The 19,032-nt window shown below is 41.8% G+C and overlaps 1 protein-coding gene across 1 annotated transcript; it reads right to left on the minus strand.

The window, feature by feature from the left end:
- Positions 1-512: 512 nt before the first annotated feature.
- LOC110516639 lies at positions 513-16,312 on the minus strand. Its single transcript, XM_036974485.1, has 11 exons — positions 16,021-16,312; positions 5,794-5,870; positions 5,575-5,656; positions 5,324-5,393; positions 5,047-5,158; positions 2,283-3,636; positions 1,317-1,534; positions 1,151-1,207; positions 947-1,046; positions 673-846; positions 513-552 (listed from the first exon to the last, which is right to left on the minus strand). The coding sequence occupies exons 2-10, from the start codon at positions 5,806-5,808 to the stop codon at positions 674-676; spliced, it is 2,181 nt and encodes a 726-aa protein (XP_036830380.1). The 5' UTR covers positions 5,809-5,870; positions 16,021-16,312; the 3' UTR covers positions 513-552; position 673.
- Positions 16,313-19,032: the final 2,720 nt, after the last annotated feature.

Raw genomic sequence — 19,032 nt, forward strand, 5'->3', positions numbered from 1 at the left:
AAGTTACAATCTTGTATTAGAAAGAAACGTTTGTTGTAAAAAGTGCCATAAAGTAGGTTAAATTAGATTATTTCGCAAAAAAGTTGCAGGAGCCTCTCACGCACAGCCGTTCACTACAACATGCTAGCTCCGCTCCCCCGGTGTGTCTTTTTTTAACCTTTATTTAACAAGGTAAGTCAGTTAATTAAGAACAAATTCTTATTTTCTTATTTTCCGCCGTCTACGGAATACATAAATAAAATGTTTTTGTTTTGTTTAAATATGTGTATAAAATATACTTTCCTGTACAGTAAGTAAATGTAAGAAATCCAGAAAGCATGAAAAAATGTTTTTGTAATGTCTAAAATAAAATATATGCATATAATATTTATTTGTCTGTACAGTAAGTAACGTAAATGCAGAAGCAATAAGAATTGTAAATGATGATAGAACACATCAAATTCATGTGAACATGAGGACACAAAGGAGATATTTAATTTAAAGATCATATTTTAATACATTTTTAATGCTGAAAAAAATCAATGTATGGCAAATCCAATTTGGGAAAATGGCCTGTTGGACAAAAATGAAAAATAGTTAACATCCTTGCTACTTCAGCCATTTGCTATGTTAAAGTCAAATCACAGTTAATGATGAATGGATACAATTTGGAAGGATTTTCCAGAGTCATACCTCAGTAGTGTAGAGTGTCAGGTGGCACAACCATTGGTGCCATGAGGTCAAAGTGTGAAGGAGGGAGCAAGCCAGAGAGCTGTCTAGGAAGCAGTCCAGCCCCATGTCTTGGAGGCTTTGAGTTGGTCCCATCATTGCAATGCATTGTGGGGTATCTGCTGCCCCATAGACCTGCTGGCAGTGGGAAAGGTGTTAGCGAGGAGACCACCAGGGACATCTATGATTCGCTGACACAGTCTTGGTTAGACCACATGTCTTCTAAAGCAATATTCACCTGCTTTCATAGAGTAGGGATTCACTCCTTTGGGGACACTGCCAGTGTTCCCCTGATATCCATGTGTCCCCATCGGTGGAGGTGGTGGTACACACTTGTTCTGTAAAACACATCAACACATTTTCCAAATTGTTGGTAATATTAGCACAGTTGAAATACAATGGTTGTTCACTGTTTTTAATTGAATTTAATTTAAGTGTGTACTTCAGCCTTGGGCTCAGTTTTGTTAACCCATCTGTGCAGAGTTGGATCCCAGACAATCTGAGGAAGAAGAGATTAGCAATGTGAAGCAAGCCACAATTTATTTTTATTTTTTAAATCCACTCAATTGTCTCTACATAGAATATAGTGTTAATAACCAGTTCCTTACAGATCTGTCTTTGTCCTCAGGTAGATGAACCTCCTTCTTGTTAGCTCTTCCACTCCCAAAGACCCAGCTGAGCCAGCCTCCACTGTTATTGTGAACAGCAGGGGTCTCGGGCTCAGCCACCGGCCGGGTGCCAGTCTGGAACTGAGGGTTGGCATCGGAGTGTTCCGGCTTGGTGATGGACATCATAGCAGGATGCTCAACATATCTAAGTCGGACATCTGTAATAAGTGGGAGAAGTCAGGCCACTCTGCTCATGTCACCATACAGAACAATTACTAGCTGACAGGTAGGAACGTCTTGCTCTGATACTCTGTTTACAACCCAATCTTAACCTACATGCAGTCACAGGGATTACTGGGAGGTTACTCCAGGACTCTGCCACCGCATTGTTTTGGTTGCAAAATGAACAATTCCCTGCATATTATGTGAGGGCTTACAAATGTGACCAATCACCAAACTATTTCTGCATAAAATAGTCACATCACAATATTATCGCATAGAACTGACAATTACCACAGTACAAAAAGAGGGCTCGCAATTTCAACCAATCACCGCACATTTACTGCATAATATGGTTCAATCAAGCGACACATCAACACAGTTTTTTCCCTTGTCAGTGCATTTGTGCAACAAATTGGACAAAACAATTGCATATTGCAATGCAAAATGTCATAATTGTCGCTGCAAAATCTAGCATATTTATCCGCAAATATGAAAAAAATCCATGTGAAATCCTGGAGAGATTCACTGGAGTATGAAAATGTATAGACTCACTACTGTACGTCGCTCTGGATAACAGTGTCTGCTAAATGACTCAAATGTAAAAGTACAATGGAGCTAAACATTTTTATGTAGAAAATGCATGAAAGTATTACAGTTATACACTCACATGAGCCATACATTTGATCTATCACAACTTATTCTCACAATAGTAATTTCTTTACTAATTAGGTAAGGTTAAGTGACCTCTTCTCTTGGAATAGAAATCCACAGGTGGAGTACACGCTCCACCATCCCATTTCCACAGTGGTGCCAACATGGGGATGATGGAAGGTGGTTGTGGATGAATGTTTTCATTCTTCACAGGGACACTGGCTGTGAGGAGGATCTCCTCCCTCTCTTCAGGGATGAGGCCTGATGCTCGGAAGATCCCCTCCCTCTGTGCAGGGACACTGGCTGTTTGGAGGATACCCTCCCTTGGTGGCGGGATGAGGCCTGATGCTCGGAAGATCCCCTCCCTCTGTGCAGGGACACTGGCTGTTTGGATAATACCCTCCCTCTGTGATGGGATGAGGCCTGATGCTCGGAGGATCTCCTCCCTCTGTGCAGGGACACTGGCTGTTTGGAGGATACCCTCCCTCTGTGATGGGATGAGGCCTGATGCTCGGAGGATCTCCTCCCTCTGTTCAGTGATGCTGGCTGCTGAGAGAATCCCATCCCTCTGTGCTGGGACACTGGCTGTTCGGACATTCCCCTCCCTCTGTGGCGGGATGAGGCCTGATGCTCGGAGGATCTCCTCCCTCTCAGCAGGGACACTGGCCTTTGGGACGATCCCCTCCCTGTGCGCAGGGACGCTGACCATTGGAACGATTCCCTTCCTCTGCGCAGTGACACTGGCCATCAGGTGGATCAACTCCTTTTGTGCAGGTATGAGGCCTGATGCTCTGAGGATCTTCTTCTTCGGCACAGTGATAGAAGCTGCTGGAAGAATTCCCTCCCTCTGTTCAGTGATGCTGGCTGCTGAGAGAATCCCACCCCTCTGTGCTGGGACACTGGCTGTTCGGACATTCCCCTCCCTCTGTGGCGGGATGAGGCCTGATGCTCGGAGGATCTCCAACCTCTCAGCAGGGACACTAGCCTTTTGGACGATCCCCTCCTTGTGCGCAGGGACGCTGACCATTGGGACGATTCCCTTCCTCTGCGCAGTGACACTGGCCATCAGGTGGATCAACTCCTTTTGTGCAGAAATGAGGCCTGATGCTCGGAGGATCTTCTCCTTTCGCACAGTGACAGTAGCTGCAGTAGCTGCTGGAAGAATCCCCTCCCTCTGTGCAGGGACACTGGCTGTGAGGCGGATGTCCTCCCTCTCTTCAGGGATGAGGCCTGATGCTCGGAAGATCTCCTCCCTCTGCACAGTGATGTTAGCTGCTGGGAGAATCCCCTTCCTCTGTGAAGGGACACTGGCTGTTTGGAGGATACCCTCCCTCTGTGACAGGATGAGGCCTGATGCTCGGAGCATTTCCTCCCTCTGTGACGGGATGAGGCCTGATGCTCGGAGGATCTCCTCCCTCTGCACAGCAAATTCGGCTGCTGTGGTGATCTGCAGGTATAAATAGAGCATAAATTAATTCCCTAAAAAATCAACCACTTGGAATCTATAACATCATTACACTGAGTGTATTAAACATTAAGAACACCTTCTCTTTCAGTGACATAGACAAATCAGGTGAAAGCTATAATCCCTTATTGATGTGAATTGTTAAATCTTCTTCTCAGTGTAGATGAAGGGGGGGGGGGGGGCAGGTTAAAGAATGATTTTTAGACAATTGAGACATGGATTGTGTATGTGTGTCATCATTCAGAGGGTGAATGGGCAAGACCAAAGATTTAAGTCCCTTTGAACAGAGTATGGTAGTATGTGCCAGGTGCACCGGTTTGGGTCAAGAACTGCAATGCTGTTGGGTTTTTCAGCTCAACAGTTTTCCCTGAGTATCAACAATGGTCCACCACCAAAGGGGGGAAACTCAATAGGAAGGTGTTGTTAATGTTTTGTTCACTCAGTGTAGATCAATCCCTAGCATATACTTCCATTTGCATGTGTACTGATACTGTAAATACACAAATTATATTAATGTTATCTACAATATATTATAATACCGTAAGTCTCCCTGCTGCAGGGGCATTTCCTCCTACAATTTTGAGCTGATTTTCTTCACTTTAGCAATATTTTGTATCTTTGTTAATTTTAATTGTAATTGTGTTTGGAAAGGTACTGTTACTACAGGAGATGATGCTATCATAAAGCATTTGATGTAAGTATGTAGGACAATTACCCATAATGCTCACTGACTGAACATTCAAAATTACCATGGCAATTATTGACGCATTCACATGCTTTCGGAAACTTGGAACCTCAGAGTTAAAATTAATGTAAGTTATTAGCGTAGGATTTCCTACTGGTTGATTCTGATACTTCACAAGTGGGAAACCTGAAATCCTCATTCCATAAAGAGTTAGCGAGTCAGAGAGTCAGAAATGTCCGAATTTTCTAGTTCCGACTTGCAGGGCCTTCTATGATGTAGGGCAGGTCAGTAACCAAATGATTTTACTGTCCCCAGTCGCACACAGACTTTTATGGTCACACAAGTTGCCACTCATTCAAAATGAGTAGCCTAACAATTATTTACGTGGCCCCAGGTACATTTGCAACCAAATTATTTTTGTGTGAGAAATCAATAATAGTTGCACACATAGGGTAACAGTGAGCAATGAGCAAGATAAGCATAGACGGGAAGTTGACAATAGCTTATTATTAGTGTAAATAAATTGTATTTCTATGGTTGCAGTCCTCAAAGATTGAATTGCATTGAATTGAATTAATCAGATCCAATGATTTACCGCCCGTAGGGTGGGGTACCGCTAGTCATCATTATTATAATCACCATCTCAATCATTATCACCATACCATCATAGACTTATTCTTCTGTATCTGAGACTCATCTGACACTACCTTAGATATGGCAGTCTGCAACTCAATACACTGCCCCTGCATGGTGTTCAGCGTCCCCTGCATGTGGTTAATCGATTGCTTAACATCGTTCAGCAGGATCTGAATCTCAAGCCTGCAAGAAATCAGGTGGTTCAACATACTGAGATGACGAGAGGCTTCAGACCATGCCCATTGGACCATCTTTAGGATTCTTTCTCACTTAACACCAATCTTATTAGGAATGTAACTTTGTGCAGAAGACGTTACTATAGTGTTATTTAGAAGAAAAAAAGTGTACTTTGTCAGGTGCCAAAAGGGTGATGGGATGTCTCCCTGCTCCAGTGAGCTCTGCTGACAGGTCTTGCTCACTGTTGGAGGAACGGGAGCCAAATTAGAGGAAAAATATCTATGGTTGTTCAGCAATGAAACATTCATGGCATAATGGGGATTGTTCTTCCCTGTGAAAATAATAAAAACAGCTGGGGTTTACTTTCTCACTTTTAGATAATGTAATACAATCTTTAAACCCATCAGAAGTGTAGTGCTTACCTCCATGAAAATGTTGGTCCCTGTTATTTTGGGCGGCATTGTCCCAATGTTGACCACTAGTTCCAACTTGTGATGAGAAGGTCTTGATGAAACGATCAAGTCAACATTTTGTTAGATTTTTCAGATAGCATTAACAGTTGTACATGAGACAGTGCTTCCAGATATTGAGGTATCTTCCTTCTGAGGTATGTAAAAAAAATCTGGTGTGTGAGTACTCACATGAAAGGTATCCATGATTCTTGGTCAGAAGCTGGAATTATTGCTACACAGCTTTCAGGCGACTTTATGTCTTGGGCCTGGATGAATCATTGAAATACAAGTAATAATGTGAATTTGTGATGCATAATTGCCATTGTAATTTGGAATATTCCATCAAAGTTATTTTTTTGACAGTCAAAACAACTAACTCTTACGATTAATCACTTGACTTGAGTAATTTGAGTTAACGGAAATAGCTACTTTATATTCTGACCTAGACACTGATTTGTGCAATGCCTAATGCATAAACTATGCGTGTTATTGGCTCATCATAGTATATAGCCGAGGGTCTCATAGTCCAAAAACAGCATTGGCCATTGGACTGCTCAGTCAAAACAACAAATTTACGATGAATCACTTGACTGGAGTAACTTGAGTTCGGGAAACTAAAACATTAAAAGTAGGCTATAGCTTGACGCATATTCTTACCTTGGACAAGCTATCCAAAAGGCCTAACCAGTCTTGCTTGAAGATACCGTTAGGCAGATAAAAGCGCGGTACGGTTTGAGACACGGTATTGTGAATCTGTCACACTGATATAAAAGCACGTTTTCATTTATGATTTACACTGTAGAATGACCTGCAAGCCAATCAGAATCGAGTTTTAAACTACACCGTGGGTTCCATGGAACGTCACAAACATAATTGTCCACTTGCGTCACAGATTAAAGTCACTGAACATGGGTTTAATAGCTATATTGGCTATATGTACAGCAAATGCACATCGTATTGAATTGAGATTACACCGACTGCACCACTGAAACTATTTAGCCTAATCCTTTGAGGATCATATGTCAAATGTCAGAATCATGGCACATGAAAACATAATGAAATTGACTGCAGATTATACAATTCACTGTGACACAATATCCATGTAATTTCAATTAAATTACGTTGAACCAACGTGGAATAAACATGGAATTGATTTATGTGCCCATTGGGAAGTGATCAAATCGAAATGATTGAATACATACAGTATTACAAAGAAAGAGATACGAAAGGCTCGAAAAAGTCTAATTTCCCTGGACCACCCAAAAGAAAAATGTATGTACGCATTACTGTAAATCGTTTTGGATGAAAGCGTCTGCTTTCAAATCTCCGACTCTCACACATATTTACAATCTCGCGATGTTTTTTCTGGCGCTTTCACGTTGCGGGATTTCGTGAAGTAATTGATGCGCAGGAGAGCTTCATGAAATCAGCGACATTAACGGTTCCAAATCGAGCAAAAAGCTTCAAATTAAAAGTCCATCGTTCACAAATTGTGGCATATTTTATGTTTCAAGATGCGTTCTGTTAAGTTTCTCTGATCTCAGTAATTTAGGTTTTCAATATTCTTTATTAAATAATATCTGGAATAATAGTTTAATTTCCTTTCCACTTGATGGCACTATCCCCTATGCTACTCCCTGTCAGGGGTCTGAGGATTCTGAAACAAAATAGTGTAGGCTCTTGAAACGCATCGGTGCGTTGGTAGATGTGCTGTACATTGTTATAAACACTCATTACACTGCTATAGACTTATTATCAATGTCACTCCCTTGAGTGTTACTAAACCAATATACCCTCAACTATACAGACACACAGCAATGTAGTGCTGCTGACCTGGGTTCCAGACCCACTAGGGGAGTCACCCTGCAGACCCACTAAGGGGCGGCACGTAGCCTCAAGTTTAGATCATTGGGCCAGTTACCGAAAGATTGCTGGCTCAAATACCGGAGCCGACAAAGTGAGAAAATAAGGCACTTGTGGGTGTCTCAGAGGGAGTTGGGATATGCAAAAAACAACAATTGTGTGTAAGTTAAAATGCTCCATATTCTTGTCAATGCAGGTTCGTAGTGTTGTAATACTGTTGTAATACTGTAGCTACTATTTGACTGGAGTTGGGTCTTGATAGGACAGACTGAGTAAGGAGTAGTAAAGCCCCTGCCAACCAGGACCTCTCAACCCTCCTGTTCTAAATTCTCTGTGAACTTCCTGACCTTGAACAAGACCTCCATGTTGACTGTGGGTTGCGTGGTGGATAGTGAGCACAGCACGTCAGACTGGAGGGCAGAGGGACACACACAGAAGACAAACAAAATCATGAGCATGGTTCAGAAATTACACAAATGTGAGAGTCAGTTTGAAATGCCTGGATGTGTATGTTGAAACAGCATGTTCCAGTATGTTTGTGAGCAGTGAATGTGAGTGGGTCTGTGCTGTGAATGTGTGTTTCTCACCATGCAGATGATGGGCTCCAGCAGCTTGTCGCTAGGCACATCCATCCAGGTCAATTCAAATCAAATCAAATTTATTTATATAGCCTTCGTACATCAGCTGATATCTCAAAGTGCTGTACAGAAACCCGGCCTAAAACCCCAAACAGCAAGCAATGCAGGTGTAGAAGCACGGTGGCTAGGAAAAACTCCCTAGAAAGGCCAAAACCTAGGAAGAAACCTAGAGAGGAACCAGGCTATGTGGGGTGGCCAGTCCTCTCCTGGCTGTGCCGGGTGGAGATTATAACAGAACATGGCCAAGATGTTCAAATGTTCATAAATGACCAGCATGGTCGAATAATAATAAGGCAGAACAGTTGAAACTGGAGCAGCAGCACAGTCAGGTGGACTGGGGACAGCAAGGAGTCATCATGTCAGGTAAGGTCCTCCGAGAGAGAGAAAGAAAGAGAGAAAGAGAGAATTAGAGAACGCACACTTAGATTCACACAGGACACCGAATAGGACAGGAGAAGTACTCCAGATATAACAAACTGACCCCAGCCCCCCGACACATAAACTACTGCAGCATAAATACTGGAGGCTGAGACAGGAGGGGTCAGGAGACACTATGGCCCCATCCGAGGACACCCCCTTACAGGGCCAAACAGGAAGGATATAACCCCACCCACTTTGCCAAAGCACAGCCCCCACACCACTAGAGGGATATCTTCAACCACCAACTTACCATCCTGAGACAAGGCTGAGTATAGCCCACAAAGACCTCCGCAAGGGCGGAAGGGCGGTTCGTTGATCCAGAGCCTTTCCGTTCACCCTCCCACTCCTGGGCCAAACTACACTCAATAATATGACCCACTGAAGAGATGAGTCTTCAGTAGAGACTTAAAGGTTGAGACCGAGTTTGCGTCTCTGACATGGGTAGGCAGACCGTTCCATAAAAATGGAGCTCTATAGGAGAAAGCCCTGCCTCCAGCTGTTTGCTTAGAATTTCTAGGGACAATTAGGAGGCCTGCGTCTTGTGACCGTAGCGTACGTGTAAGTATGTACGGCAGGACCAAATCAGAGAGATAGGTAGGAGCAAGCCCATGTAATGCTTTGTAGGTTAGCAGTAAAACCTTGAAATCAGCCCTTGCTTTGACAGGAAGCCAGTGTAGAGAGGCTAGCACTGGAGTAATATGATCAAATTTTTTGGTTCTAGTCAGGATTCAGCAGCCGTATTTAGCACTAACTGAAGTTTATTTAGTGCTTTATCCGGGTAGCCGGGAAGTAGAGCATTGCAGTAGTCTAACCTAGAAGTGACAAAAGCATGGATTAATTTTTCTGCATCATTTTTGGACAGAAAGTTTCTGATTTTTGCAATGTTACGTAGATGGAAAAAAGCTGTCCTTGAAATGGTCTTGATATGTTCTTCAAAAGAGAGATCAGGGTCCAGAGTAACGCAGAGGTCCTTCACAGTTTTATTTGAGACGACTGTACAACCATTAAGATTAATTGTCAGATTCAACAGAAGATCTCTTTGTTTCTTGGGCCCTAGAACAAGCATCTCTGTTTTGTCCGAGTTTAAAAGTAAAAAGTTTGCAGCCATCCACTTCCTTATGTCTGAAACACATTCTTCTAGCAAGGGCAATTTTGGGGCTTCACCATGTTTCATTGAAATGTACAGCTGTGTGTCATCCGCATAGCAGTGAAAGTTAACATTATGTTTTCGAATAACATCCCCAAGAGGTAAAATATATAGTAAATACAATAGTGGTCCTAAAACGGAACCTTGAGGAACACCGAAATTTACAGTTGATTTGTCAGAGGACAAACATTTCACAGAGACAAACTGATATCTTTCCGACAGATAAGATCTAAACCAGGCCAGAACTTGTACGTGTAGACCAATTTGGGTTTCCAATCTCTCCAAAATAATTTGGTGATCGATGGTATCAAAAGCAGCACTAAGGTCTAGGAGCACGAGGACAGACGCAGAGCCTCGGTCCGATGCCATTAAAATGTAATTTACCACCTTCACAAGTGCCGTCTCAGTGCTATGATGGGGTCTAAAACCAGACTGAAGCATTTCATATACATTGTTTGTCTTCAGGAAGGCAGTGAGTTGTTGCGCAACAGCCTTTTCTAAAATTTTTGAGAGGAATGGAAGATTCGATATAGGCCGATAGTTTTTTATATTTTCTGGGTCAAGGTTTGGCTTTTTCAAGAGAGGCTTTATTACTGCCACTTTTAGTGAGTTTGGTACACATCCGGTGGATAGAGAGTCGTTTATTATGTTCAACATAGGAGGGCCAAGCACAGGAAGCAGCTCTTTCAGTAGTTTAGTTGGAATAGGGTCCAGTATGCAGCTTGAAGGTTTAGAGGCCATGATTATTTTCATCATTGTGTCAAGAGATATAGTACTAAAACACTTGAGCGTCTCTCTTGATCCTAGGTCCTAGGTCAATTCTATGGCTGCCGGGTCACCTGGCGAGCACGGGGTCAGAAGGTCATCCACCATCAACTGACTGGTGGCACAGGATGTCCCTCGCACCTAGAGTACCATCACAAACAACAAAATATCTTAACATCTCCTAAATTGTAGAGAAAGAGATACACCTTTAGTGTGCTGTACAAGAGTGGACTTCAATAGAGTTACCATACAGTATTAGTAGAAACGTTTTAAATAAATCACAAATGACTGAAATTACAGTATAGACAGAGATATAGTCCTATGTGTTCATCTTATTATATTTCTACAATGCCAAAACAGTGTGTGTTATTTGTAACGAAACTGTCCCTGTTTGTAAATAATTAACTCTGAGACGTCCGTAGGGATCTGAGCATGGTACTTTCAAGTTATGCCTACCTTTCCACCCCAGACCGAGTAGGCCTACTGACGTAGAAAAATGTAAGCTTCAACTGCTGGCGAATCTTCTTCCTTGGCTTAACCCAACGAGAGGTCACAAGTGTTTCCCTAAAAGCTGTCTGGGTTTAAATGTATTTTATTGTACAGAATGTGAATAGCTTAATCAATTGATAGTGTCAGATTCGAATATATCCAAAGCAAATGAAACAACAATATCCCCATATGCATCAGAGTCACGTCTTTCCCAGTTATTCCTATTTTACATCTTGTTTCTAGCATTAAGAATCGCGGACCAAAGTGTTGTTATAGATAACTGTATATAATCACATCTGTTTCATTTTCCTCAAAATATTAAACTAATAGTGGGTAGGCCTGTACTTTTTGCCCTTTTCTTTAAGAAAAGGTAGGCCTATGGCATAGCCTCTCATACACACTAACTTCAAGTCTTAACAGACACAGAGGTGGGCTATTTAAAGAGTGCATGGCGGGTGGAGGAATTGACTAACATATCTATGGATATAGCAGCCTATAGCCTAATTTCATCAGTCAAACCGGTAGGCCTGCCTCTTATTTCTTAAATAGGAAGAAATAGGCTCCAACACATATCCCTAATTAAAATGAAGACGTTTAAAATGAATGATGTTTACTCAAATTTGCCTACTTTCAGCACCATGAGCTGTCCATTTCCAATTGTTTGTGCCGTGGCTGCTGCTTCAAGTTTCAGCACCACAATGTAAGTTACTCGAATCTGACTTCTTGTGAGGTCAATAACTCTGATAAACCTTTTTTGATATCCTCAGAGGACCGTTATTAGCATGTTTTAACCACTCCTTCATTATTACTGAAACACGATTCAAAGTGGTAAATATAAAGTCCATAAAAAATTGGAGGCCCCTTAAACTTCAGTGTTGTGATGCAAAAATGCTAGCAAAATGTATAGCGCATAGAATTAAAAAGGTATTGTCGGACATTATTCATTCTAATCAGACAGGTTTTTTTACATGGACAATATATTGGAGATCATATACAGCAAGTACTGCAACCAATAGAACACTATGAAGAATCAGGGAAACCAGGCCTGCTATTCATAGCTGACTTTTAAAAGGCTTTTCATAAAGTACGACTGGAGTTTATATATTAATGCCTGGAACATTTCAATTTTGGACAATCTCTAATAAAAATGGGTTAAAATCATGTATAGTAACCCTAGGTGAAAAATAGTTGTACGGATGTACGCTAGTTGTACGGATGTACCAAACAAATTGATCACATCAAGAATAGCTGGGATACTAGCCTGGGGTTCTGTTACATAGAGGAGGATGTCATCTGTGTATAGGGAGATCTTATTTAGAGTATCTTTAGTATTATAGCCGTGTATTGCTGCATGAGATCTAATCGTCTGAGCGAGCGGTTCGATAATTAGGGCGAAGAGCATAGGCGACAGTGCACAACCCTGCCTTGTCCCCCTGTTGAGGTTAAATCAGGGCGACAATGATTGGTTAGTGAGTATTCTGGCACAGGGGTTCCTATATAAAGCTGGATCCAATTTATGAACCTATCTCCAATATTACATTTCTGTAGGACCTTGAATAGATAGGGCCACTCAACTTGGTCAAAGGCCTTTTCGGCGTCAAGAGATATGACGGCAAGGTCCACATTGGGTAACCTCTGAGAATACATAATATTGAAGAGGCGCCTGAGATTGAAGAATGAGTTTCTGTTAGGGATAAAGCCGGTCTGATCCGAATGGACCAATTTGCCAATTAAAGTGCTAAGCCTGTTAGCCAGAGTTTTTGCTAAAATCTTTTGGTCTGTATTAAGGAGAGATATTGGTCTGTATGACCCTACCTCTTCTGGATCTTTACCCTTCTTATGTATAACTGTAATGAACGCTTCGTCCAAAGTAGAAGGGAGAGCTCCATCCTCATTGGCCTGAACCAACATTTTGTGCAGATAGGGAGAGAGCATGTTGCTGAATGTTTTATAGAATTCACCAGGGTATCCATCTGGGCCCGGGGTCTTGCCACTCTTTAGAGATTTAATTGTTTCTCGAATTTCATCAAGAGATATTTCCTTATTCAGGAAGTTAGAATCTTCCTGGTTCAGGGCAGGAAGATTACAGTCCTCCAAAAATGTTTGCATAATTAAGGGGTTAGGATCCGCTTTAGATGTATATAGAGTCTCATAAAACTGCCGGAATCTGTCATTGATGTCTTTGGGGGAAGAGAGTAATTCCCCAGATGCAGATTTAACCCTGTGAATCATTCGGTCACTCACATTTTTTCGAAGTTGTCTGGCGAGTAATTTGTGTGGTTTGTCACCAAACTCAAAATATTTTTGCTTGGCATAGAGAAAAGATTTAGCAATTTTAGCTGAGAGAATCTGATTATATTCAAATTTTAAAGAGGTAATTTTTTTATGTTTCTCCATAGATGGGTGGCTAGCATTCTCCCTATCCAGTAAGTGAATTTGTCCCTCCAGTTCTTCCAGTTTTCCTCTGTTTTGCCTACTCCTGGCAGCCTGAAAGGAGATGATACAGCCTCTCAGATAAGCCTTCAGTGTTTCCCACAATAATGCTGGGGAGGTCTCTGTGTTGTCATTGGTATCAAATAAATATGTAATTTGGTCTTTAAGATATTCACAGAATGTTGGTTCTGTGAGGAGCTGAGGATTCAACCTCCAGACCCTCTCGTTTGGTACAATGTCACCCAATCTCAGGGAGAAGGTGAGTGGACTGTGGTCCGAGATTATAATATCATGATACCTCACATTACAGGTATAGGGGAGTAGTCTAGCATCCAACAAAAAGTAGTCAATTCGAGTGTAAACCTTGTGAACATGAGAGTAAAAGGAGTATTCCCTACCCGTAGGGTTATTGATCCTCCATATATCAAATACGTTTGAATTTTTTATGTAGGTATTCAAGAATTTGCTTGAATAGGAGGTAGGGGTTCGCCGGGTAGAGGATCTATCCAAATATTGGTCTAGCACACAGTTAAGGTCCCCTCCAATGACCAGGTTAGTATGGGAGATATCTGGAATCAGGGCGAGGACTCTTTTGAAAAAAGAGGGGTTGTCAATGTTTGGTCCATAGATATTTAGTAGAGTTACTGAGGTAGAGTGGATTTCTCCTATTGCGATCACATACCGACCCTCTTTATCCGCAATAGTGGTTTTATGTAGAAAGGGAATTCCTTTCCGTACCAGAATCGCTGTGCCTCTCGTTTTGGCAGAGAAGTTAGAGTGATGCACTTGCCCCACCCACCTACACTTAAGTCTGCTATGAGAGTTATTCTTCAGATGGGTTTCTTGCAAAAATATAATATCAGACGAGAGTGCTTTCAAGTGGGCTAGGACCTTGCCCCTCTTAATTGGTTCGTTTAAACCCTTGACATTCCAGGAAGTGAATGTAAGCCCCGCCCTCCTCTCGTTTGTAGTTCCTATGGTGGCCTGCATACCATGTAACTGATAAAAAGGTAAGAAAGCGCACCAAACCATCACGATCAGCATATGTAGCACCTACACCCGAGCAGTATCCAACCCACCCCTCCCCCCTGCAAGCACCTTTACTTCCCACCCTGTTCCCCTAATTTCCCCAACACTTACCCCCCCCATCAACCCACATTTAACAGGCATGTACAAACAGGAGAAAGAAAAGGATAAATAAAAATAATAAACACATTGTCTGGCCGATGCCAAAAAAGCACGGCGCGACCTCGAACAAGAGGTAAAACAAAAATAAAATCCCAACTATACGTTCACCTCTCACTATCCTAGAACTTCTACTAACATATGAACTGAGGAGGCTCCCGCGAGTTAAGTGTTCAGTTAACATCTAATAAACCTAAACAGAATAAGTTGCAACTTAAACATATTGCGCATTTAAGCGTCATCCTGGGTCAATCCCAGAGATAAGCAAGATATAGCCTCAAGATGATATTGGTAAGCACTGCCGGTCAAAAAATAAACCACCCGCAACCGACATAGTCAGCCGTACCTTTACATACTGTGGGTCAGGAGATCGGAACAAGGATTTGTTAAATTAAACGTTCCCCCCATAAACAAAACATGTTTAAATAAAAATACATTATATATATACACACATACATACACACACACATACATATATATATATACATATACATACATACATACATACATACATACATACATACATACATACATACATATACACACATACATAAACACATACGTATATATACACACATACATACACACACACATACACATATATATATATACATATACATACATACCATACATACATATACACACATACATATACACACATACATAAACACATACATATACATACACACATACATACACACACATACATACATACATATAGATACACATACGTATATATACATATATATACATACACACACACACACACACACACACATACATATACATGTATGTATACATACCCACACAAAAAAATCATATATAAAAATATATATTTAAAGAATATGTATATACATCCATATGTACATATACACATACAAACATTCATACCCCAGAATAACAGTCTACACTGATTTAAAATATACACATACATAATACTAAAATGCTAAGAGAAAATAGTAATAAAGTACAAATAGTAATTATATGTACGCACACCTACACAGACATAAGCACTACAGAGGGCTGGTGGGACTCTAGTCGGGAGAGAGAGGCCCACGGCCAGAGAAAGGCAGAACGGCACAAAACATCAACCTGCTAACCAGGTGTCTGCCCCCTCCCAACCATCACCCCCCAGTCCCCTGCAAGCAATAAATAAATGGTATGGTAGTAAGAATAATGTAAGGATTGTAAAATAAATAACGAAACAAAACAAAAGTGGGAGAATATAAGTATATCCGTCCGAAGGTGTCAGTGATCAAACCTGGAAGTAAAAAATATGCATCGCTCTGAGTACAGCCGGGATGAAAGTGAATGTAACGTTCATTGAGAGCTCTGACCGCCATCCATTGGTCTGCTCAGCGTCTTACATGTTCGGTAGCCTTGTTGAGCCCGTTTAATACGTTTTCACCCAATATGGTATAGTATGGATTCGAGTCCATGAGCAGACCCTAACACGCAATAACAAGGCACTCTAACCTGTACGGGGGATTGGTGTATATCCCCGGATAAACTTCTCTGCGTCCAAAACCGAGGAGAGCCAAATCTTCTCACCGGAAGGCGGGGTAATTCTTAGTCTTGCAGGGAAGAGTAAGGCTGGGCGAAGATGGAGTTTGTAGAGTTTGGTCATGACATCTCTGTAGTCGGCGCGATACTTTGCCACATCGGGCGCATAATCCTCATAGACACGGAATGGATGCCCTTTATGTGACAGGTTGCCCCTCATTCGAGCTTCACGCAGGATAAGATCCTTGGTCTTGAAACTGTGACAACAGATGATTACTGGGCTGAGGACGTTTGCCCGGTCCAGGCACTGGGACAAGGGAGCGATGTGCGCGGTCCAGCTGGGGATCCGAATCCAAAACATCCGATCCCATTGCATCCTTCAATAGCTTGGCGAAGAAGTCGGTGGGGCGAGAGCCCGCCTCTACCCCCTCTGCCAGACCAACAACGCGAAGGTTATTACGTCTGGATCGGCCCTCCAGGTCCACCACTTTCACAGAAAGCCCTCTGCACAGTATCCTGCAATGACGTGCATAGCTTCTCTAAGTCGTCGATCCTACCAGCGTTGAATTCAGAAGCTTTCTCAAGGTCCACAATACTCTGGCCATGCGAAGCGACCGTTCGAATGATGCTCTCGATTTTGGTGTCCAGTTCAGCAATAGTGGCCTTAAGATCCTCAGCTATAGCAACACGTAGCTCCCCCAAAGCCCGGGTAGTTCTGTAAGTTGTCACGTTGTTTGCATGTGCCTCCCGCCATGTCTGTCTCGTGTTTAGTGGGAGTAGGCCTCCGCTGTGGATTTATGTCCTTGGTCGCTTATTACTCGGCATTTTCATATAGAAGTTACACTTGTATTAAGAAAGAAACGGTTGTTGTAAAAAGTGCCATAAAGTAGGTTAAATTAGATTATTTCGCAAAAAGTTGCAGGAGGCCTCTCACGCACAGCCGTTCACTTCCAACATGCTAGCTCCGTCTACGGAATACTAAATAAAATGTTTTTGTTTTGTTTAAATATGTGTATAAATATACTTTCCTTTACAGTAAGTAAATGTACGAAATCCAGAAGCATGAAAAATGTTTTTTGTAATGTCTAAAATAAACATATTGCATATAATATTTATGTGTCTGTACAGTAAGTAAAGTAAGTAAATGCAGAGAAGCAATAAGAATTGTAAATGATGATAGAACACATCAAATTCATGTGAACATGAGGACACAAAGGAGATATTTAATTTAAAGATCATATTTTAATACATTTTTAATGCTGAAAAAAATCAATGTATGGCAAATCCAATTTGGGAAAATGGCCTGTTGGACAAAAAATGAAAAATAGTTAACATCCTTGCTACTTCAGCCATTTGCTATGTTAAAGTCAAATCACAGTTAATGATGAATGGATACAATTTGGAAGGATTTTCCAGAGTCATACCTCAGTAGTGTAGAGTGTCAGGTGGCACAAACCATTGGTGCCATGAGGTCAAAGTGTGAAGGAGGGAGCAAGCCAGAGAGCTGTCTAGGAAGCAGTCCAGCCCATGTCTTGGAGGCTTTGAGTTGGTCCCATCATTGCAATGCATTGTGGGGTATCTGCTGCCCCATAGACCTGCTGGCAGGGGAAAGGTGTTAGCGAGGAGACCACCAGGGACATCTATGATTCGCTGACACAGTCTTGGTTAGACCACATGTCTTCTAAAGCAATATTCACCTGCTTTCATAGAGTAGGGATTCACTCCTTTGGGGACACTGCCAGTGTTCCCCTGATATCCATGTGTCCCCATCGGTGGAGGTGGTGGTACACACTTGTTCTGTAAAACACATCAACACATTTTCCAAATTGTTGGGTAATATTAGCACAGTTGAAATACAATGGTTGTTCACTGTTTTTAATTGAATTAATTTAAGTGTGTACTTCAGCCTTGGGTCAGTTTGTTAACCCATCTGTGCAGAGTTGGATCCCAGACAATCTGAGGAAGAAGAGATTAGCAATGTGAAGCAAGCCACAATTATTTTTATTTTTTAAATCCACTCAATTGTCTCTACATAGAATATAGTGTTAATAACCAGTTCCTTACAGATCTGTCTTTGTCCTCAGGTAGATGAACCTCCTTCTTGTTAGCTCTTCCACTCCCAAAGACCCAGCTGAGCCAGCCTCCACTGTTATTGTGAACAGCAGGGGTCTCGGGCTCAGCCACCGGCCGGGTGCCAGTCTGGAACTGAGGGTTGGCATCGGAGTGTTCCGGCTTGTGATGGAATCATAGCAGGATGCTCAACATATCTAAGTCGGACATCTGTAATAAGTGGGAGAAGTCAGGCCACTCTGCTCATGTCACCATACAGAACAATTACTAGCTGACAGGTAGGAACGTTTGCTCTGATACTCTGTTTACAACCCAATCTTAACCTACATGCAGTCACAGGGATTACTGGGAGGTTACTCCAGGACTCTGCCACCGCATTGTTTTGGTTGCAAAATGAACAATTCCCTGCATATTATGTGAGGGCTTACAAATGTGACCAATCACCAAACTATTTCTGCATAAAATAGTCACATCACAATATTATCGCATAGAACTGACAATTACCACAGTACAAAAAGAGGGCTCGCAATTTCAACCAATCACCGCACATTTACTGCATAATATGGTTCAATCAAGCGACACATCAACACAGTTTTTTCCCTTGTCAGTGCATTTGTGCAACAAATGGACAAAACAATGCATATTGCAATGCAAAATGTCATAATTGTCGCTGCAAAATCTAGCATATTTATCCGCAAATATGAAAAAAATCCATGTGAAATCTGGAGAGATTCACTGGAGTATGAAAATGTATAGACTCACTACTGTACGTCGCTCTGGATAACAGTGTCTGCTAAATGACTCAAATGTAAAGTACAATGGAGCTAAACATTTTTATGTAGAAAATGCATGAAAGTATTACAGTTTATACACTCACATGAGCATACATTTGATCTATCAAAACTTATTCTCACA

The sequence above is a fragment of the Oncorhynchus mykiss genome, unplaced genomic scaffold (assembly GCF_013265735.2).
Source record: "Oncorhynchus mykiss isolate Arlee unplaced genomic scaffold, USDA_OmykA_1.1 un_scaffold_588, whole genome shotgun sequence".
Taxonomy (NCBI): Eukaryota; Metazoa; Chordata; class Actinopteri; order Salmoniformes; family Salmonidae; genus Oncorhynchus; species Oncorhynchus mykiss.

What these genes read in the sequence shown, in the direction of transcription:
- LOC110516639 (XM_036974485.1), bottom strand. An exon ending in GGACCAACATTTTCATGGAG is followed by an intron (nt 5,394 to 5,574) that starts GTAAGCACTACA and finishes TTCCTCCAACAG; the next exon opens with TGAGCAAGACCTGTCAGCAG. An exon ending in CCCTTTTGGCACCTGACAAA is followed by an intron (nt 5,159 to 5,323) that starts GTACACTTTTTT and finishes GATTTCTTGCAG; the next exon opens with GCTTGAGATTCAGATCCTGC.